We start from the raw sequence: 22,303 nt of genomic DNA, 5'->3' as shown, positions 1-22,303 counted from the left end.
CAACCATGTCTGTGGGCATCCTGATTACCAGTGTCTTGAACTCTGCATCTAATAGGTTGGCTATCTCTTTATCCCTTAGCTTTATTTTTTTCTCGAGTTTTGATCTGTTCTTTCATTTGGGTCATATTTCATTGTCTCCATGCTCCTGTTATGTTGTGAGGGGCGGGATGTTAGGTATTCACCAGGGCCAGGCAACCTATGTCACTGCCTTGTGGCACTATATGTTAGGGAGGGGTCCGAGAGGGAACTATGCCACTTGATTGACTCTCATTGTCTTTCAATCACTTCCCAGCTTCCCACAAGCATGTTGGGCCCTTCTGGTGCTGATTCCCAGGTGGGTGGGTTTTTGTATGTTGTAGGACCCTGTGGGTCTCTCCAATGAACAATCCTGTGAGGGTAGCAGTTTCTCCTGCTGCCGCAGCCCTCGCAGATTTTCACAGCCAGAGATTTTGAGGCTTGCTTTTACTGCGCTGGAGCCCTGGGTTGCACGGTCTGTCTCATTCCCCAGCTGTTCCTCCTGATTTATCCACATGCAAATGTGGGACCGCTGGGTCCTCCAGCCACTGCCTTGCTTCAGGTCCTCTCCACTTGGCTACTGTCTCGCCCCTCCTACCAATCTGGATGAATGTTTCTTCTTTAATTCTTGGTTCTTGGACTTCTGCAGTTCAATTTTCTGGCAACTCTGTTTGCTTTTTTTTTAAAAAAAATTTGTTGTTGTCCTCCTTTTGGTTGTGTGAGAAGGCAAAGTGTATATCTACCTATGCCTCCACTTGTCTAGAAGTCCTGAACATCTCATTTTCCACCAGCTTTTCACCCGTTGGTTTTAGCATCCATTGTTAGTTTAACTTACATGAATTATCATTACATTGATAATTTTTTAAATCGTTGGTTTAAAAAAAAAATCAATGGTGATTTTTAAAAATTCTTTCAACCTATTACCTTTATTAGATGGCATTATTAATGTATATATCCATATATGTATATTTTAAATATTACTATCTATTTGAGTATCGCTTTGGACTCATTCTTTTTTAAATTTACCTTATAATCCAGTGTCATCATTTTCTTTCGGATGGTCAAATTTGGCTAGTGGGAGCCACCATAAGCTGGTTCCTGTCCTTGAACGTGCCCTCATCTGTTTTTAAGCCCTTATATTTTGGAACAGCAAAAATGCTCCACGTACTCTGTACTTTCCCACTGGTCTGAAATCAGACATTTTTTCAAGGAGCCCTGGTCCCTTCATGGGGAATTATACTTCAAAACCAAGATCTAGGTGTTAGGGGTCCTAATTGCTGTTAGGGTTTCATAATTTCTAGTTTATGTCCAGTTTTATGTCAGGAGAGAGAGACAGGAAATTTATTACACACACCAACACACACACAGAGTTTTAAATAATAATAATTAAATAATTATTTAAATTAAAGTATTTAAATGCTTTTAAATAATACCTCCAACTTCAGTCCAACATCTCTCTTCTTCCTTCCATTCCTTCTCTCATTCCATATTTGTAGCTTCCTTTTCACGAGGTGAGAATCCTGTTTCCCAGCAGCGTCAGTATATTTGTTCATTTGCTGTTTAACAATAAATATTTATTGTTAAAATACCAAATAGTTTTGGAACTAGTACAGTTCCACTACTAGTTCCAATAATAAACCCATGAAATAAAGTTAAAATTTTTTGCAGTTGCCTTAGAATATGTTTCACCCAGCATTTTTAGATATTAAAGAAAAAGGGATATGTTCAGTGAATGTAGACAGCTGAGGTACTCTGTAAAAGCATTGGAATTTAAAACTGAGATCATGTTATTAGAGGGATGTAAATAAAGTTATTTCTGTTTTTATTCGATTTTGTAGTTTCCTCCTACTTTTACTGTTTTAATTTTTGAATGTGTAAAACATTAACATAATTTGTATCCTTTTTTTTTAAGGAAAGTTATTTAGGATTTATTCAGTACGTGATATGTTATTTTCTTAATTTTTGAATTTATCTTATCATTATTAATGGGAGGTTTTTGTTCACTGTAGAAAAATAGTAACCACTGTTATTTGAAAATGTTGATGGTTTTAGTAGTAGTGTTGATTTCCTGCACAATTCAGTAACAATTCAGGAATAACAAATTCAGGAATTCGTTAGACTTGACACTGTGCTGGGTGTTACCGCTCATTCAAAAACAAAGTATACTTAGATTTGGATGAGAGGCTAACTGCAGGAACCTTCTTTCATTCCCTGTGTTTAAGATAACCTAACAATCATGAGTGTAAAGTTTGGAAGTGTAGATCAGAGTTGCTCTGTTACTCTCTCTGCTAATGAAAGCCTACACTCCTAGAACTTGTTAAATAGCTTTTTGGTGTTTGGATTTTGTGGGTTTTATAGTTGCTGCTTTCTAATTTCCAAAAATAAAAATAGCTTTCCTATTTTTATGATTAATAAAGTAACCTAAAGGTGTAAATAACATGAAGATCATCCATATTCCCAATGACCAGTGACAGACACTGCAAGCAAATCAGAATCATGTTCTGTAGGTTCTGCAACTTCCTATTTGTTTTTGTTTTTGTTTTTATTTAATAGGATGCCTTGGACATCTCATTTCAGTAAATATATATGTTTTTCATTACTTTTAGTGGTTTGATGAATACTTGGTTGGTTCTAATTTTTTAGATATTATAAATTACGCTGCTATTAAAATGACAGATACACAAAGATGAACTTATAATATGATTTCTTTATGATATCTCTTTGATCTGAAATTAATACGTATGTACATCTTTACGTTCCCCAACAGTGTTGAGTGTCTGTATCCTTACCCATCTGATAGGCAAACAGTGCTATTCCTTTTTTTCTAATTTGCATTTAAAAAATTTCTATTGATATTGAACCTTCAAAGAAGACTTGGTGAGTGAAAAGCTGGCCTTATTACTTTACTGGCTAATTTTCTTGTGGTTATCCTTTTTTTTTTTTAATTGTATCATGCTGCTGGGATTTCTTTGCTATATTTTTTGTTCTGTTCTTGCTCAAGTTTCCTATGGTGGTAGTAATATTTCTCCTGTTGATATATTTTGAGTTGTTGGGCTCTTAATGTAATAGTGTTATTAATTCTCTATTATATTCAGTTTTTTCCAGTTTGTCATTAGTCTTTTGAGTGAGGTTTTTTTGGTCAATATAGTAATTAAAAAAAAAAGATTTTTAAAAGTAGTTCCTAATTTAGTATAATGTTTACAAAGGTCTTTTCAATTTATGATTGCAGAAGTCATTACCTAAATTTTCTTCGGGGACTTTAATGGATTTTTTTTTTAAGTATTTAATCTATCTGGAATTAATTTTGGTATTTACTATTTTGTATTTCAAAAATGTCTAGCTAGTCATCTCAGTACCATTCTTCCACTTCAAATCAGTGTTTTGAAATGCTACCATTCAAATTCCCTTACATTTTTCAGTCTGTCTTGGACGTGTTTATTTTCACTTTGTTAATTTAGTTATATGCCAGTACCATCTGGATTTAATGTAAGTATAATTTACTCTAATACATTTTAGGGCAAATTCTCCTTAACTACTTTTTTTCAGAATTTTCTTGGTTGTAGTCACTCATTATTTTTCTATTAGAACTTAGACTACTATGTTTCTGTTACTAACATTAGAGGAAATCTCAAACACATAAGGAGAAGAAATGAAGTCTTGGCTCCTGTCATCACCTTTAGTGTTCCAGGACATTCTCAGCCTGCAGTTGAGTAATGACCAACTAAAGTATTTTCCTATTGGAATTTCATCTGTAGTTTCCCAGGGTGAATTAAAATCTCATTTTAAAAAATGCTCTCAGGTCATTGTTGCTGAGTTAGCATTATTTGGTGGCAATTGAATTTAGCTTGGTTTTAGAGACTGTGTTAATAGCCAAAACTATCCATCCCTATTACAGTTAATAGCATTAAGTAATGCCGTGGTATGGAATTAGTATAGCTTATATGATACAAGCACAGGAAATATGTTTGATATCTTTCAACTTTTTAAAAATCTTTTTTTCAGCCACCTGTCTTTACAAGTTTTCAAGACTATGTTACTGGGCTTCAGACTCTAATTTCCAATGTTGTGGATCATATTAAAGGGCTTGAAACTCATCTAATTGCACTTAAACTTGAAGAACTCATTTTGGAAGACACTTCTGTCTCACTGGTAAGAGAATGTAGGCAATCAACAATAAGCCATATAAAAACACTTACGTGTTCTTATCTTTATCACAGGACACATTAATTTTCAATTTATCATTCTCCCCTTAGGGGAATTGGGATTAGAAGGTGCCTGCAGTAGTAGTTTGTTGTTTTGGGGAGTGGGAGTGGGTGGATTCCTCTCCTCTTTTATTTCCATCCCATTGCCTCCCAACCCCGGCCCAGCCCATCCCTTCTTTCTGAACATTGTGGTAGTTGTTTTTTTACCATGAAAACTAATGATAAGTTGGTGAGGAGTAGAGTTAGTGCTGTCCCTGTTTTGAGCAACAGAGGAAACCAGATATATTTTTGCAATCCAGGGTCAGTCTCCTTGAGTGAGAATTTACCTGCCATTGGGCTGGCTGGCTGGCTTCTTTGCCACCTCAGTGGTTATTACTTGAAAAAGGAGAGATGCTGGACATCAGAAATAATTATGTCATAAATAATTAGGCTAGAGTGAGGTAACCAAAACAGGAATGGAATCAAGTATAGAGTCATATGTAGCAGTCATCAGATTTCTCCTGATAGTTATTTTAGTCCGGCTTCTTAAATTCTGTTAGCAAAATCCCTGTAAATTTTGCCTTTAAAATGTGGGTTCTTTAAAAAAAATTAAGTACATGAAGTTTTTCAGCCTGAAATAATTGAAGATTTAAAGGTGTCAGGTGAGTTAACATTCACCAGCCTGGAGTAGGTTTAGGGTTTTGATAGAGGTCAGAAGAGCAATGGTGGCTGGCCTCCCCCTAACGCCCCATTCCTAGGGGGTGCTTCCGCGATGGAAGCCTGACCTTGAGGGAATGCTTCCCTCTAGCATTGTCTGACCTGAGCCTCTGCCGATGAGGGAAGTAGTGGGAGGGCAGCCAGCATCCTAGCCCCAGACTTTCCCAGGAAAGGGAAAGAAGGGAACCTTACTAGGCACACCAGCTGGAAAGGAGTGCAGGCTCCTCTTTGAAAGCTTCAGCACAAGCAGGATGGGGGCACTTACTGTGGGAAGAGGCTCAGAGCATTTAATGTTCCCAAAGACTGAATGAAGAAGCAGGCGTGCATTGAGATGGGCAACTAGAAGTGAGGTTTTAGCCTGGTAAGCTGTGTATGTAACTGCTTTCCATGTATATTAGAATGAATATAGACTTGAGTGGTGATTAGAAGTACTAATTGATGAATTATTTAATTCTTTAGTATTTTTCTCTTCTTTTTTTAAGCCTTTGTTTTGAAAGTAAAATATGCCCATGGTAAAAAAAATAATTTTTTTCCAAAGGGTAAAGAAGGAATATAGTGTAATGTCTCCCTCCCACTCTAACCTGTTCCCTAGTTAGTTCCCTTTCCAAGAAAGAACCGCTATTATCGAGGACTGTAGGGTGTGAGGGCGACAGACACAACAGCCCTGCTGTCCTGACTGTGAGTGGTTCTTCTTTAAAGATCTGTCTGCCTCCTAAAACAAAGAATAAGATTTCTCTTTTTGAGTATTCTAGAGGTTATCCTTCACTTTGGGCTACTCTCTAGAGTTTTCAAGCCTTGCGTTGGGCTGTCCTCTTTTGACTTGGGAAAGTCACTTAAACTTTGGATTGTAATTTCTTTATCTATAAAATGAAAATTAAAATACTACTTTTTAGGATTATAGTGAGGATTAAATAAAACAATACTGGCCTTTTATTGCCTACTCTTTTTTTATTGCCTACTGTTGTTAAAATTACACGCACGCACGCACGCACGCACGCACGCAGCAGCAGCAGCAGCAGCAGCAGCAGCGCTAGCCACCAAATATAGGATCCATATAGTGCTGGGTACCGGTCTTTTGAATTTAAAAAAAAAATCTCTTCAATTCCGTTTCCTTCAGGTTACTTCTTTCCTTTCTTTCTAAACTTGAAACACTATGAATGAGGCCTCTGGGCTACCACTTCCTGTCCTGGTCCCCTTTCCTCCTCCCAAGGGAAAGCCACTGAAGCTGGTTGTCCCTTTTTTCCCCATACTTATAGAAAAAGTATACAGAATTAATTGTATCTTTAAAAAAAACATCTGGTTTTAATATATATTTATAATGTACTCTACTATCTGTTAGTTTTTAAAAGTAAAGGGTACACTGTGTTTTATTCTGAAGCTTGGCTTTTTTTCACTCAACCTTATATTTAAGAGGTCTGTTCAGATTAATACGTATAGGTCAATCTTGTTCTTTTAAATGACTGTTTAGTATTTAAAATATGAATGCACCACAGCCCGTCGACATTTTAACTTGTTTCTATAATTTACTTTTACATAGAGTACTGAATGAAGTGTATTTGTACATACTTTATTATGCACATTTGTATTTTTGAGGTAGATTAGTTCTCAAGTAATATTGTTGGGTCATAAGATGTGCTTACTTTGGAGTACTGCCAACCTCATATAAACCAAACCAGTTCTCCGTCAGCCTCCTTTCTGTGTTTGAACACTCCATCCCTTTATATTTTGTGGTCTCTACTACAGGTCAAATGAGCAGCAAATATTTAACTCTCATATTTAAGTAGGCTTAGGAAACCTTTGGTCTTTTTTAGTTACTTAGCTTCTGGAACCCATGAACTTCTCAGTATAGAGGGAAACCTGTTAATATTGTAACTAAAAAAGATGATAATGGTAAACTTGATGCCTTTAAAAAGTGGCTGTAATAGTGTCCAAATTAATAATAAATTTCTACTTTTTTTCTGATGAAACTAATAATTAGAAATCACAATTTTTCCCCTTTGTACAGCTCATAACAAAATTGTGATTTTCATGTCCAAACCAGTAATAACTTCCTACTTTTCTTGATGTCAACTTTAATTTAAAATACTAGTTTTTTGTCTTTATATAACTTATAATAAAGGTTACTTGTAAGAATAGTATTATTAAAGAAACAGGGTCTCTGTGAAAAAAATCACATGGAAGAATATATATCTATGATAAGCTTTAGCCTTTGAATTTTATGAAACTGAAAATGACTCACCCTATTCTGGTGGCGCTTGCAGTGAGACCAAAGGTAATAGAAATTTTAATTTATATCTGTGGAACTGGAACCTGGGGGAATGCTTTCTGAGCAGGACCACTAATTCTTGTCTACTTTGTAGGAAGAGAGAAAGTTTTCAAAGACTGTACAAGGGAAGGTGCAGAGCAGTTACCTGCACTCACTTCTGGAAATTGGGGAGCTGCTGAAAAAAAGACTGGAGACCACAAAGAAACTAAAAATTTAAGGAAGTGGGAACCACAGGCACTGATGACTCTACAGCAGAAAATGGTATCATCTTCCCAGGCAAAATCTACATCTCGTTGAACACCATTTTAATCCAGAACTTCCTCATAAAATGCATGAAGGACTTTGATTGTGAATTAATTTTTTAGGTATTAAAATGTATACAACTGATTAAATTATTGTATATAAACCGGAAGCAGGACCCTCATCTGGGTTTGACCACTTTTTATACACGTTCATATGCATATGGCAGCCACAAGAGAACCCCACTTTTCTTCTTCCCTACTGTCACCAGAGACATCTGGTGGGGGAGGGTCCTATAAAAGCAGCAATAGAAATTAAGCATAAATCATCGACCTCGGAGCAGCTGAATGGCCCTACCTACAGCTGTGGACATTTTGGTCTGGTCCTTGAGCCTTAGGATGCAGAGAGGAGAAGTAGAGGGGACCATGACTGGGAGCAGGCCCTCTTTCCACATTAGCAGGTTAGTTTTGAGGATTGCTCAGCTGCTTGGCTCCCATGGAACCCGAAGCGGGTACCCAAAGGGCCTCAGATGAAATTTGGCATAAGCACCTGCCACCAAAGGGCACCACTCAGACAACCACGTGCGCTCATTTTCTTGCTTGATCGTCCTAATAGCCAAGACATCCCCATCCTAGCTCCAGTGAGAGTTAAATCACCGCAAGGCTTCTGTTAACTTGCAGCTGTGTGGAGGGGAAAGCAGTGCAGACCATTTACAATAAGCCTGCTGAGGACTAGCTTGCTGTCTCATCCATTTGGGGAAAATGGGAATCACTTTTAAAGAAGAGAAGTGTTCATAATTTATGCAGGCAAGAGGAATACCAATGTCATTGGTTTTGTGAGATATATATATATATATATATATATGATATGCTTTTACATACATATGTATATTTTCAAGCATATGTGTGTGTATGTGTGTGTATATATATATATATATATGCTTGAAAATAAAGATATAATCCTTTAGGTGTTTTTTTTTAAAGTGGGGGATTTGGGAAGGAAGGAAGGAAGGAATGTATATTATGGACTTAACCTAGGTTTTAAGTTTTAGGCTGGCAAAAAAAATGTTATCCATTGGTTTGGAGGTTCGGTTTACTTCAAACTTGAGAATTACACCAGGATGGTGTTTACATTGTTCACCTGGAGCCCCCTAAGACTATAACTTCTGAAGTAAGTCTGACAAAAAAGATAAACGTTGCTCTTGAAATGTTATACAGTTTATACAATTGCTTTGATGACGTTTTTGTGTTTGAATCTGTGCTTCTATTTTTAGTTTTTGTTACCCAAATACTGTTAAAGTTAGTAATTCTGTAAGAGAAAGAAATGAATTTGATGAAGAAATTCAAGCATCTGCTGGAGGATTGGTCTTGAAGACCTTAAAAGTCCTTCTCAACTCACTTTTCCAGTGAAATGTGATACTTTTTTCTTTTAAAAGCAAAAGAGAGCTTGGAAAGTCTCTGTATACAAAGCAATTGTATTTTGTTTCCTCATCTTGACTTTCTTAGACTCACAGTCTGATAGGGTGATCGATAACTGTTTAAACTTCAAAGGAAATTTTAAAGAAAATTCATTACCTGCTTAAAATAAGACTTGTTGGAAATCCCAGTCCATTAAGTAATTTCAAAAAACAGTTTTCTGATGTAAATTGGTAGTCACAGCTATCACACCCCATCCCCAAAGGAAGAACTGATGAACAAGATGAGTTGAGAATTCTGGTTGATTCCAAATGTAATTTAATGACAACATGTCATAATTCCATAAAACTATGGCCTGTTTAGATGGAATTTTGTGTGTATATGGGATGGGGGTATGTGCGTATGGCATGTGTTCTTGAAATGATGTTCCTTTGAACAGCCAAAAATACTGTACATAAAACTAGAAATGCTCTTTGAAGCAAGTCTTCAACTGACCATCATCAATGTAGCATGTTTGCTCAGTGGGCTAGCCTTGGTCCTCAGGGACAGTGTGTGACTCCAGTGGTCTACCTGACTAGTCTCTTGCCCAGGAGCATCTGGGACCTCTAGTAAAAACTCAACAGGTGGGTTTTAGGGACAATGTTATGTTGAGGTAGTTCTTCCTTTGTTACTTGCTATATTCCTACTAAATGCAGCATTTCAATTAGATCCAACCTCTTATGTTTTGAGAAAATTGTAAAAAGAATGAAATTATGCAGAAATGGCCAATATCTTTTATTAATCTGTTCTTTTGGAAATTGTCATGCACTATAAATTGTGTATAGTTAAAACATATATATATATATGTGTGTATATATATATATATATATATTCTTACATGAGTAAAAAGCACCCTCTCCAGCAATCGTATGTCATTGGTATTTGAAGAGAATTCTCAAATAACCCATTGCTGCTGCTGTTTTTGGATTGTGTGGGTTTTTGTTTTGTTTTTGTGTGGTAAATTGCTATTTAAAAAAAAAAAAAGGAGAAAAACACAACTACTGTTTACAGACTGAAAAATTACTGCTTTTTATACTACTGAGATCCTAAGTTAAGACTCTCCAAAGCAAACATTTGGTTTAAATCATTTATCTGATGTGGATAAAAGGTAGAGAAATTTTTAGTGTTCTCCAAATAATGAAAAATGTACAGATGCCTAGCTGTGTTGCCCATCAATTTTGTATATTTTCATAATTTTAATTGTTCAAAATTGCATTATATTTTGCAATCACTATGTTTAATCTGGATTTGTCTTTCATTTTAACTTTTAATATAAAAAGGGGTTTCAGTGTATCTATGGCCTTGTTATTGAAACTCTTCCTACTTATTTGATGTGGTTTATTAAAATGGGAAGTATGTATTCTTCCCTTTTCAGAGTAAGCATAGCAAATCTACTTTAAACTGGGTGGGTCAATTTATATAAACACCTTTATTTTAGGTTGGCATTTCTACCTGGTTCATTTTTGTTCAGATTTCTAGAAGCTACTTTTTAAATGGTATAATTCACCTCAATTTTGTATTGTTACATTTTTCAGCTATATTGTAGTATTTGTGAATTTAAAATTTATATTCCAAGGCCATTAGTCTTTTTTTTTCAAAAGTAGTACCTTGCATGCTCGCATTTAATATTTCTATATATATGTATTGAGTACTTATTTTACTTTGTGCCACATTCCATTTTCGGCTCTCCCGACATAATGGTAAATGAGACCATATATCCTTAGTTAGTGGCCTAGGTGGGGAAAGTGGCAAATATTAGCTTGTAATTAAGTTCTGTTTAATAAAATTAATCAGGATATGTGGTAAATTGGGTCATGAGAGGACACTTTGAGTGGTGCCATCAGACCTGAACGAGGAAGAGTCAGCCATGGAGAGAGGAACACAAGGTCAAAGGCTCTAAGGCAGGAAACAGCTAAGCATGTCCCAGTGACTGGTGGGGAAAAATGGCTCAAGTGGCTGGGACTTAATGAAAGTCCTAGAAAGAGAGAGGTAGAGATTGAGATAGAAAGCTGAGTGGGATCAGAGCAATAGGACTTTGAGGGCAGGGGAAGAATGAGATTTCTAAATTTGCTGGAATGTTAACTTTGCAGAAAGGCTGGTGATGCGGCTTACCCAAGAGTATGTGAATCCACAGGCTAAGACCAAGTTTATTCAGCCACACACACTGACAGTACAGGGAAAGAAGAGCTGTGTGTTTTTCTGTCCCATGGTTATTAAGTGCTCTTATTTGAGCCCTGAAAAGTCAATTTTTGCCTGCTTTCATCTCATTATTTTCCTTTAGCAAAAAGGTGGGTACTTGGATATACCTCACTGCCATCTTTAACTTACCCAAAAGGTAGGCTCAGGGTTATACTTTTTCATGCTCATTTTTAATTTTTTTAAGTTTATTTTTAAAGATTTTATTTTTAGACAGAGGGAGAGAAACATCAATGTGTGGTTGCCTCTCACACACCCCCTACTGGGGACCTGGTCCATAACCCAGGCACATGCCCTGACTGGGAATTGAACCCGTGGCTCTTTGGTTCACAGGCCGGCACTCAGTCCACTGAGCCACACCAGCCAGGGCTTCCTCATTTTTTAGATGCTGTCACTGCATGCTGCAGACATGTATTTCATACAAGTGGAGGGTAAGCAACTGTGAGCCAAATGCTTATGAAAGTTATCTGTGGGGTATCTAAAGAAGTTTATGCTGGGGCATCACAGAGCTTTTTTATAACCTCAGACTTAGACATATCCCAGTATATGGGTCCCAGGGAACGTACTGTTTTACATATGGAAAAGTTATTGTGTATGAGGTTACTATTAAGACCACCCAGTGGGGCAGAGGTGGAATAAGATTTAAACTCTAGCACTGAGGAAATGAGCTAAAATTCAGACCCTCCCCCTGACACACACACACACACACACACACACACACACACACACACACACACACAAATCTCACATTCTTAGTCTTGATGGCTGTGTTCAAATTCCCATTCTATCTTGGTTCTCTAATGATCAGTCTTTCCTGATGCAATTCTAATGCCAACATTTTGTGGCACCGATTAGGAAGGACTATTTGTAAACTAAAATTATTCTTGGCAATATTTGAGGTAACTTGCAAGTTCCTTAGGACTGTTCATGTTGGATCCAGGGTCTCATTTGCTTCAAGTTATATGAACTTCCCTCAAAATTGTAATAGATATTTGATTCTGGGAAACCAGTCCATAGCCTTCATTACAGATTAGTAGCATGTGAGCCACAATATTAATTAGATGCTAAGAAAAAGAAGGAAGGAATCCATTTGGCTTACGTGTTGGGGAAGACTGAATTTTGTGTGCCACATGCAAATCAGTTTAGACTCTCAACTGGAAACGGCCCCTCTTTAAGGAAGAGTATTTGATACAAAGAGCCTCTGACGTTTAATAATCTAGTCCTGTCCAATAGCCCATGCTTCTTCAACTCAAGACCCAAGGCTCATAATGATACCCAGCCTGGACCCATCCAATGAAGTGCCCTACATGTTACCATCTCTCACCATTGAGAAGACGAGACCACATTCAGGTTGGTGGAAATATTTAGTTTTTTCCCCGATCTACCTTTGTCTTACTCTATTTTCCATAAGAGAGTTAATACTTAGTTCTTTGAAAGTGACTATTTTCGATAGGTAAGAAAAAGCTACCCCTGGCCAGGTAGCTCAGTTGGTTAGAGCATGGTCTCAATGCGCCAAGGTTGCGGGTTCAATCCCCACTCATGGTACATGCAAGAACCAACCAATGAATGGATGTATAAACAAGTAGAACAAATCAATATTTCTATTTCTGAAATCAATTTAAAAAATTGATTTAGAACAGCTAAAGTAAGTTTATCAATGAGAAGCATCCAAAAAGATCTCCCAAAATTTTCATTTAGAATTGAAATAATGAGTAGGAGAAATACTGTAATTGTTGGCCCAAGTATATATGGTGGTGGGCAAAAGTAGGTTTACAGTTGAAATACAAATAAGTAAATACTACTACAAGAATAAACTTTCACATCCTCAAAACTAATAAATCTACCCTTGCACACCCCTGTATATTCTTTTGTCAAAGGCTGAGTACTGCTCTGGCTGGTGTGACTCAGCACTGGCCTGAGAACCGGAAGGTTGCCAGTTCTACTCCCAGTCAGGGCACAAACCTGGGTTGTGGGCCAGGTCCCCAGTTGGGGGCATGCGAGAGGGCAACTGATGATGTTTCTCTCCCTTTCTCCCTCCCTTCACCTCTCTCTAAAAATAAAATCTAAAAAAATTATTTAAAAATAACAAAATTTCCCTTAAAAAATGTTGAGTACCTATGCTGGCTATGGGCAAGACTAGGTAGCACCTTGTACCTAGTTGAACTGTTAGCCTAAGTTACTACAAATGTTTTTGCTCCATCCAATTCAACACATGGATTTTCCTGCATTTTTTTTTTTTTTGTTTTGTTTCCAATGACTTTAAATACCAGTCTGATTAAAAAGAAGGGAAGGAACAAAAACAGTTTCACTTGCCAACTCCATTCAATTTAAATTTCTTTGTGTGTGCGCAATTAAACATTTCAGGAGCTGTAGTTTGATCTTTTCAAACAGTTAAATATGAAAGTGGGTATGTTGTGAAGTTTACCGTTGCAGATACTGCTCATCATTCCAGAGAAAAGATTTCAAAGTTAGTGCAATGCTCCTTTCTCCGCTTTTTTAAAAGTTGGTATTTACTGAGTGACTAAGTAACTTAGATGGCAAACTCGTTTTAAATTTTTACATTGGACTCAATTGTATCATTCAGTTATCTGAAATTGAACTTAAAAAAACCTAACATTATATCAGCAAAACTAAAGTTTTCCTATACATATGTCATGGAGTATGGAAAATAATTACACTGAGGTTCATTAATATTGCCATTCAGTTTTAAGGACAAGAAAATGTGGACAACGCAATTTACCACCCACACCCAGTCCACTTGAGTCTGAACACCAGTGGAGAGTACATAGGCAGGCCTCCGGACTGGGACCAACTTCCGCAGCGTTGACCAGGACAGCCCATTACCCTGGTACAGTGGAATCCATACCAGCTTGTATTAAAAAATAAAAAAAAGAGGGAAGCAGCTCATAGTCCAAAGTACAATTTGTAAAAGAAAACTGAATGGCTTCAGGTCCACTTAACCAAAACATGGAAACTTTAATTAGATCAGAATTACACCTGTCAAGGATGTGGGCAGTACATTCTTTATAGCACCAATTCCTTCTGAGGGGGAAATTCACAAGCCATCTGAGTTAAGTGTTCTAGTTGTACCTGGACTGGTTCTGGAGATGTCCCAAGCATGGTCATATCAGCATCAAATGTCTGGGCATGCTCAGATTTCTTACATTCCTCTTAATACCCCTTATTCCCCAGGAGGGTCTCAGAGCCAGCAGGTAACTCTCCCTCCCCACCCTCACCAAACTGGAAAACACGGGAGTGCCTTTTTACAGCTCCTCCTTCTCAGCCCCCTTTTTCTGGAAAGCAGTCAAGATGTTTAAGCTCTTCTGGAGCTCCTCCTTCTTCCCATCACTCATCTTGTTCTTCTCAATGAGCTTGGTGATCCGGGTCATCTCTGATGCTGGGAAGTCCTCACCTTGGTCTAAGACCTTCCCCATGATCTTCAGGTACTGCTCGGCCCACTTCTTCTCAGCCTCTTTCACACTTGCAAGGTTGTCTTGCCCCCTCTTCAAGAGGGCCTGGCGGGCCTCCATGCCAGAGGCCCTGATGAACTCCCCAGCAAGGGCATCATATGCAGGCAGGCAACCAGGCATACCTAGGTAGACGCCCTGCCCCTTTAGCCAGCGCTGGATGGCTCCAACCTTAACTGGCCCACTATATAGGACTGGGTTCTCAAAGTCCCCATCCTGGAAGAGGTAGAAGACTGGGTAGTTGTCTTTGTCCAGCTTGTATTTCTCACCCAGCTCCATATTCAGCTTGTCACCATAATCTGTGAACAGAAACCAGGTATGAGGAGCAAGACCACTGAGAACACAGGGCAGAAGACTGCTATGAAGCCTATCGGAGCTGAGAGGAAGAAGACACTTGGCTGTGTCTGAACTGCTTCTCTGCTAACTCCTTAAACATGAGGCATTAGCAAAGTCACATTTAACCTCTCCAAACTTCATCTGCCTCATCTGAAAGATGGTAATTCTTTTGAGTATTTATTATATGCCCACTGTGTGCCAGGTGCTATTCTTAGTGCTGAGGATCTAGTTGTGATGAAGAAGAATACAAAGCTCTCTGACCTCAAGGATCTCATATTCTTCTAAGGGTAAGAAAAAAGGTAATAAATGAACAAAAATGTTTAGTACCATGATGAAAATAAAACAGGGTGATGAGACAGTAGGTAGGAAGGCCCATTTCACATAGTCATGCCTGTGATGACACAAACTGAGGGACCTCAATATCAAGGAGCCAGACACGTGAAGATCTGGGAAGTGTCTATGGTAGAAAAGACTGGAAGTGCAAAGCTCTAAGGCATCAAATGAGCTGGGCATACAGGGTCTGGCAGAAGTAACACCAAGAGTGTGGTTGGTAGGATATATGAATGTCTTGCAAGAGATGGACAGCAATTTGAACTTTTCACCTAAAATGTCATATGGTGTGCTTGAGTGTGATATGTTACAGAATTACATGCTTATGATTTTGTAATAAAAGATTTGATATAGATTACCAGCTCACAAAAACAGAGGTACTATTTGTGCTGGATCCTGTATTTAAGGATTACAAAGACCAGTCTGGCCAGAGCTTTGTGAGACAGGGGAGTGTGTGGTAGGTAACATAGTTCCTATCACACAAGGGCTGTTGGGAGGACCCAATGAGGAGATAGTGTGCATTTAACTTGGCCGAGTTAAGTGCTTACTATGTGGCAGCTGTTAGTGTTTGCAATGTCCTACCAGAAAGGCAATAGCAGTCCCAAGGGCTGATGCCATGACTTGTTTCTTACAGCATCATGAAGAAATGGCCAAGACCACCTATCACAAGGTAACAGGAATCATGCGATTCCAATCCTCGTTCTCCCACTTTAAACTCTCCTATCTTGCGCAGGTTACTCTAAACATTGTTTCTTGAAACAATTAAAAATGGAGGCCACAGTACTTCATCATTAGTAACAGGATGAAATATATGTAAAATATTCTGTAAAGTGGCCTGGCACAAAGTCAACACTTGATAAATGTCAAAAAGCCCCAAGGGAGTGCACTCACAGTTGGGTCAGAATTGACCAACGGCCCTGGAGAAGTGTGCCAGCTCTCTCTACCCAGGACCAGCTTACCAGGGGCTGAGGCATTCCAGCTGGGAGGAAACAGGGAGGAAACAGGGAGGCAAGAGCCCACTGCACTGGGGAACAAATGCTTAGGCTGAATTTTGAATAAGCCACCCTCCGGCCCCCTCACGGCCTTGGGCTTCAGTTTTCCTTAGGTATAACATAGAGGTAGACAACACAGCTCATTTCTCATGTGGGGTTCAAGTGAAGATTAAAAATGCAGTGTCTGTATACACTTTACAGACCAAAAACCACTAAATGTTGGCCACTATTATTATTAAAGCTGTCACTGTGGTGGAGAGCTGCCCTTGGTTTAGTGGCAACTCTGATGGATTTGAGGTAAAGCCAAAACCCAATAGTTTGGGTACAAAAAAGCTGAAACAAAGATGGAAGAATAGACTATGCAGTCTCTTAGAGGCATGGCACCCCCTCAGCCACAGTCCCCAGCAAGGACAGCTCCAAGTTCTCATAGTGAGTTTAATGTCCGTAGGGGTAGAGGGTGAGGGATGGTGGATTCCCTCTCTGCAAGGCTGAGCTGAGGTTCTGTGGTCACAGAGTCTGCTCCAGTGAAGCTTTCTGTGGATACCAGGTTTCTTGAGAGGCCATGATCCCGTTTTCACTGTTCATGTGGCTCAGATGGAAAGGTGCTGGGCATTCCCCCTACAGGTAGGGAAATAATTCCTAGCTTCCTCCCTTTCTGCCCTCCCCAGTTGTCTGGACTTGCACATACCTGAGATCCCCACCTCTGCCACCAAGAGATCGTCACTGGAGGCCGAGTTCTCAGCCAGGCTTTTGAACTCATCCTGCTTCTCACCGTAGGGGTACTGAGTGTCGAACTTCACCAAGACGAACTTGCTCTTGGGAATGACCTGAGGATGTACAGAACTGAGCAAGTGGGGGTTCCAGGAACCTTTGGGGCTATCTCCCTTTCCCAGTAGACCTCTGGCTAAGAAATGGAAACCAAGCCCACAGGGGAGACAAGCTCTCACATACTAAGTTATTAATTCACCCACTGATTAATTTAACAATTTAGTGGTGCCTGCTATGTGCTGGGTACCCCATTAGGTGCTTGTTCACACTAATCAAAGACATATACAACGGTATCTAGAATAAACGAAGCTGTAGATGTTCTGAGGCCTTCTCCTCCAGGGGTCCTGTGATAAGGCCAAGGAGACTCACCGCACACAATACATTGGCACCTGTCATGCCCATCATCCCAGTGGGGTCTTTCCCAGTAAATAATGAACCAGTAAAATGACAAAAAAAAAACCCCACAACCAACTAGCCATCTATAAAGTTGTTGGCACCACGGAGGATACTTTGGCTAGGGAGCCCACAGTTTAAATTCTGCAATTTCAGGGCTCAAGGGAAGTTGCTGAGAGGCATGGCTTGGGACAATCCCCTTCCTAGACCACAGTTCCCTCTGGCTAGATCTCTAGGGACTACACTGTCAGGGCCAAGTTTTTATTTTAATTGTAAAATCCACTTCACCATTTCAGCCATTTTAAAGTGTACAATTCAGTAGGATTTAGTACATTGACAATGTTATGCATCCATAACTAACATCTAGTTCCACAACATTTTTATCACCTGAAAAGGAACCACGTACCACCCACTGAACAGTCATTCCCCAACCCTCCTTCCTCCCAATCCCTGTCAGCCACTAATCTGTTTTTGTCTCTATGGATTTGTCTACTCAGATGGAATCGTACAATGTGTGGACTTTTGTGACTGCCCTCTTTTGCTTAGCACAGTGCTTTCAAGGTTCATCCATGCTGTAGCATACATCAGTAGTTCATTTCTTTTTGTGGCCAAATAAATATTCCATTGTATAAATAGACCATAGTTTGCTTAGCCATTCGTCAGTTGATGGGACAACTGGAATGTTTCAAACTTTTGGCTATTTGTGAGTATCTGTTATGATCATTCATGTACAAGTCTTTGTTTTTACACCTGTCTTCATTTCTTTCGGGTATATACCTAGGAATGGAACTGGGGGTCATGTAGTAATTCTGTTTAACATATGGAGGAATCCCAAGGACTCCTTTTGATGGTTTCTTGTCCAATGTACAGATTTGATTTAACTAACTGCTTTTGGTCAGTATTGCTGCTTTCTCTTCCTCCCACTACTTTTTGTTTTTCTAATCAAATATTGCCAGTCAGTATTTCACCACAGGCTGATATCATTACAGTTTTTGTTACTCCCTGTTCCTTATTGCGTTGAAGTCCATTTAGTTTTAGGTTTTAAAAAATATTTCACACTGCCTACGGGCACAAGAGAAGAGGGAGAAGTCACGGCAACAAGTAAATCTTTAAGTGGTCACTGTCCCCCAAAATTCTGAGCTCTGGGGGCCTAGGAGCAGGAAAAACTTAAAATATAAATCAGATCACATCCCTCTGGCCCAACTAGGCTTATTTTAGTTCAATGCCAAACTCATTCCCTCTTTTCATTTGCTGTCTCTGCTGCCTGCAATGCCCTTTCCCCAGTTCTTTCCATGGCTGTCTATCAAAGTTCCGTTCAAACATCCCCTCCTAATGGAGGCCTTCTCCACTCCTACCGTCTAAAACTGCTCCTTTTCCATTACACTCTGTCACTTACCCTGCTCTACTTTCTTCCCAGCAACTTAATCATTCTCTGAAATCCTTATTTGTCTGGTATCTGCCCTCTCCACTAGAATGTACACTTTGAGAATAAGGACCTTGCCTGACCTGTTTTTTGCTGTATCCCTAGTTCCCAACAGTACCTGTGTGTAGCAGGTGCTCTGAAAATATTTGCTAAATGAACAAAACTAGGGCAGGCTTTGGTAGCAGATGCTGTACGTTCAATGGAAAACACTTAAAATGCACAACATAGGATTTCTATCTGCATGGGGCCTACATTTGCATTATAGAATAATATTAGTAACAACAATATTAATATGGAATAAATTAATACAGTGTTTTAACACTGAAATAGAATTGAGAGGCCTCTATCTTTTACTTTCACCATTCTTACCACTGGCAGAATGGTTTTGAATGGCACGCATTTGCACAATGAATTTTTTTCATATATATATATATATATATATATATATATATATATATATATATATTTATTTATTTTTTCCTTTTCCCTCAGTCTGTACCTCATAATTGTTTCAGGAATCTCTTTCCTTTCCTCATCCTTGAGGAATTGGTTCCACCATAACTTTCATTTATGCAAGTTGTTTCTTCAACATACAGATGAATTCGTTACTCATTCATTCATTGAGTAAAAAGGTACTGTGGGCCTATCATGTGCCATGCACTATTCTAAGTGAACAAGAAAACAAAGAGAAAGGACAGGGCTTCTTATCTCTGTAATGGCAAAGGGCAAGAAACAAAGACATTGGAAATCACTTAAGAGGCAGAGCATGGGCTAAGCATGGTAACACTACGAAGTTCCCTTTCTGTTCAATAATAATGAAGAGAGTGAGATTTAGAAAGGGACTGGAGAAAACATTTGTTCACTCAACAAACTATTATTGAGCCTCTTCTATGTGACATGTAACCCACTGGGCTGTTCAAAACGATTAGTGAATAAAATAGGCAAGGTAGTTCTTCCCAAGCATATAGTATTTTACTGTGGGAAACGATGAAAGAGACAAGAAAAAAAAATCGGTGATGAATGCTCTATGGAGAAGTCAAACAGGGTAATGTGATTAGTATTTTAGGCTGGGGAGGGGAAAATCAAGGAACAACTCTGAGAAGGCAACATTTAACCTAAGCTTAAATGACGAGAAGCAACCAGCCTTCGAAGACTGGGCAAAGAATGTTCTAGTCATTAAGTGCAAAGGGCCTAAAGCAGTAATGAGCTAGGAATATATAGAGGAGAGAAAGCATGTGTGTCTGGAGCAGAGGGAACAAAAAGGAGAATGGTTAGGAGATGAAAAGTGGGAAACAAGGGTCAGATCATGTAGGACTTCGGCTACTTTACGGAGAATAGACTGAGAGGTAGCTACTGTAATGATAGCTTTGGCTACGGTGGTAGCAGTCAAGATGGAAAGACATCAAATGATTAGGAAATACTGTTAACTTTACAGTGCAAATGTGACATCTAAGTCACACTTGGTCTGTGATGTTATCCCATTCCCATATTGGGGTGGGGGTAGGGTTGTCACTGCCAGTAAAGGCCCCCCAAAGCATAGGGTGCTGTGAGGTGTGTCTGACAACTAACCAGCCATACCTACATTTTTAAATTCTTGAAACTTTGCCTTGAATGGGCCACACATGCCAAATTCACAAGAAACCCTTTTGAAATAGGAAGGCTTCAACCGCCTGTGATAGATTTAGAACTCCACTTCTTGGTTTCACTTCCCAGCAATGGGTACAAATTAAGAAAATAAAACGGGCTCTTTCTCAAACCCTTAGCTTGCTTATCTTGTAAGCAAAGTAAAAAGTTGACACAGGGTGAGGACAGGTGCAAGCAGAGGGGCTTGGGACTGCATTTGGCTTTCAACATTTCCAACAGCCATTTACCCAGGCCAGAACCTCAAATTCTGTAAATTTGGGAGTGGGGGTAGTGGCAAATTCTTCCATGCCTTGACCCGATTTTATTCATTCTGTCCCCAAGCCCAACAAATTCCCTATAGGGTGGTTGAACCTAAGCTTATTCTTAATGCTTGTACGTTTCAGGGAGACGCAGGCTATCCGATTATTGTTTGCGTATTGCAAATCAGACTGCAATCCAGGGCAGGGGAAGAGGGGCGCAGAACTGCAAGCTAACACGACGGTTTTCTACTCTGCCCGCCGCCCAACCACAGCTGGAGTTGTGGCGCCCGCCTCTCACAGCCTTCCGTATCTCCCACTTGGGACTCGAGGATTGGATCTCATCTGGCACCGCCCCCTCCTCATAAGTGAAGGAAAGGGACACCGAGTTCCCGGAGCTGCATCTTCGCAGTTCCTTTGCAAAAGAGGAAGCAACTATAAACACGGCAAAGGCAAGGGTGCGCGGGGCACATGGAGCACGTAGACCCCATGGTCATGATACAGCGTTGGGCCCAGGGACCACCAGCCCTATGGTATGGTGGGAAGACCCGGGATCGTCGTTACAGACCGCCTGCCAGCCCTCTGTCCCCTGCGTCCCCCGCTGGTGCGCACGCCCCTAGCCACTCGGGCTGCACCTGCGCGCGACGTTCCCCGCCCCAGTTACCTTGTAGAAAGTGACTGTATCCAGGGGAAGGGAACCCTTGGTGTGCAGGCCGCTACTGCCCTGCGGAGCGCAGAGGAGCAGGAAGAACAAGAAAAACGCAAACAGTGGGAAGAGAGAAGCGGCGCAGGGACCGGTGGCAGCCATAACGCCGGAGCTAGGAAGGCTGTAGTTCGGCCAGCGCAGAGTCGCAGGTCACGTGACCAAGAGGCCCTCAGAGAAGCCCGACTCCCTCCCAGGATGAGGGGAGGGGCCACGTGAGGGGCGGGGAAAGGGGGGCTGCTGCACGCACGCACTCTACGAAGCTCGTGCCATCCAGAGTGAGAGGGAGGAGCGATGTGTGCGTGTGACGAAGGATGGGGCGGGGAAGAGTGTAAGATGGCTGCGCACGCGCACTCGGCGAGGCGCGCAACCGGCCATCCCTTTTCCCGTCTTCCTCCGCGCGAGGAGAGGCACGAGGCGCGTGCTTAGCATCTTTGCAGCGCCTGGTTCTCTGTCTTTCCTCGGCCGTGAAGGTGACGGCACTAGCCATTATTTCTTCCTGCCTGCAGGTCTGTCAGGCAGTCACCTGGGATCCACTTCTATCTTCGGTTAGTCTGCTAGTCAGTGTGACTGTGCTTACCGCCCTCACTCAGTTGGCCCAGTTTTACCCTCAGTCATACTCTGGTACCTCCCTTAGCCATTACCCCGAGGTGGTGAGCCAGGCTCGGCTCTTCTTCGGTTGGCAGTCAGGGCCATCCTGCCTTCCTACGAGTCAGATGGACAGGCCTACTCTGAGGTGCGTCCGTCACCTGGGTGGCGCCAGGCTCTCCTAAAAGCTGAGGACCCCGCCAAGCTAGGTCCTAGGCTCCAGGGAGATTTAAAAGCAAAAACACATAATCCTATTCAACAGATACTTGTTCTGCGGAATACATGGATGAACCAGACAGCTATGTAATTAAGGAACTCAAGTCCGGGAGGTGGAAACATTGGAATAGTAACATA

General features: G+C 40.3%; 2 protein-coding genes across 3 annotated transcripts in view; one reads left to right on the top strand and one right to left on the bottom strand.

Moving 5' to 3' along the window:
- The window catches only part of NAA25 (N-alpha-acetyltransferase 25, NatB auxiliary subunit), a 61,446-nt gene extending 51,053 nt beyond the window's left edge, over positions 1-10,393 (top strand). For both annotated transcript variants that reach the window (XM_054594178.1, XM_054594179.1), the window contains exons 23-24: positions 4,018-4,164; positions 7,274-10,393. In XM_054594178.1, the coding sequence (XP_054450153.1) occupies positions 4,018-4,164; positions 7,274-7,396 (270 nt within the window). In that variant the 3' untranslated portion in view covers positions 7,397-10,393. The remainder of the gene's footprint in view (positions 1-4,017; positions 4,165-7,273) is intronic.
- Positions 10,394-14,036: 3,643 nt separating this feature from the next.
- ERP29 (endoplasmic reticulum protein 29) lies at positions 14,037-21,538 on the bottom strand. Its single transcript, XM_054594064.1, has 3 exons — positions 21,323-21,538; positions 16,883-17,021; positions 14,037-14,835 (listed from the first exon to the last, which is right to left on the bottom strand). Exons 1-3 carry the CDS (start codon positions 21,464-21,466, stop codon positions 14,333-14,335), a joined length of 786 nt encoding a protein of 261 aa, XP_054450039.1. The 5' UTR covers positions 21,467-21,538; the 3' UTR covers positions 14,037-14,332.
- Positions 21,539-22,303: the final 765 nt, after the last annotated feature.

Source organism: Pteronotus mesoamericanus, unplaced genomic scaffold, assembly GCF_021234165.1.
Source record: "Pteronotus mesoamericanus isolate MK-2021 breed Mesoamerican mustached bat unplaced genomic scaffold, CSHL_Meso_final scaffold_507, whole genome shotgun sequence".
Lineage (NCBI taxonomy): Eukaryota > Metazoa > Chordata > Mammalia > Chiroptera > Mormoopidae > Pteronotus > Pteronotus mesoamericanus.
Note: the sequence above shows the minus strand (reverse complement) of the source record. Positions and strands in the feature narration are given on the sequence as shown.

Coding starts and splice junctions, on each gene's coding strand:
- ERP29 (XM_054594064.1), bottom strand. CDS start 21,466: ATGGCTGCCACCGGTCCCTGCGCCGCTTCTCTCTTCCCACTGTTTGCG. Junction 17,022..21,322: donor ATACAGTCACTTTCTACAAG/GTAACTGGGGCG, acceptor GTACATCCTCAG/GTCATTCCCAAGAGCAAGTT. Junction 14,836..16,882: donor GGCAGAGGTGGGGATCTCAG/GTATGTGCAAGT, acceptor TTCTGTTCACAG/ATTATGGTGACAAGCTGAAT.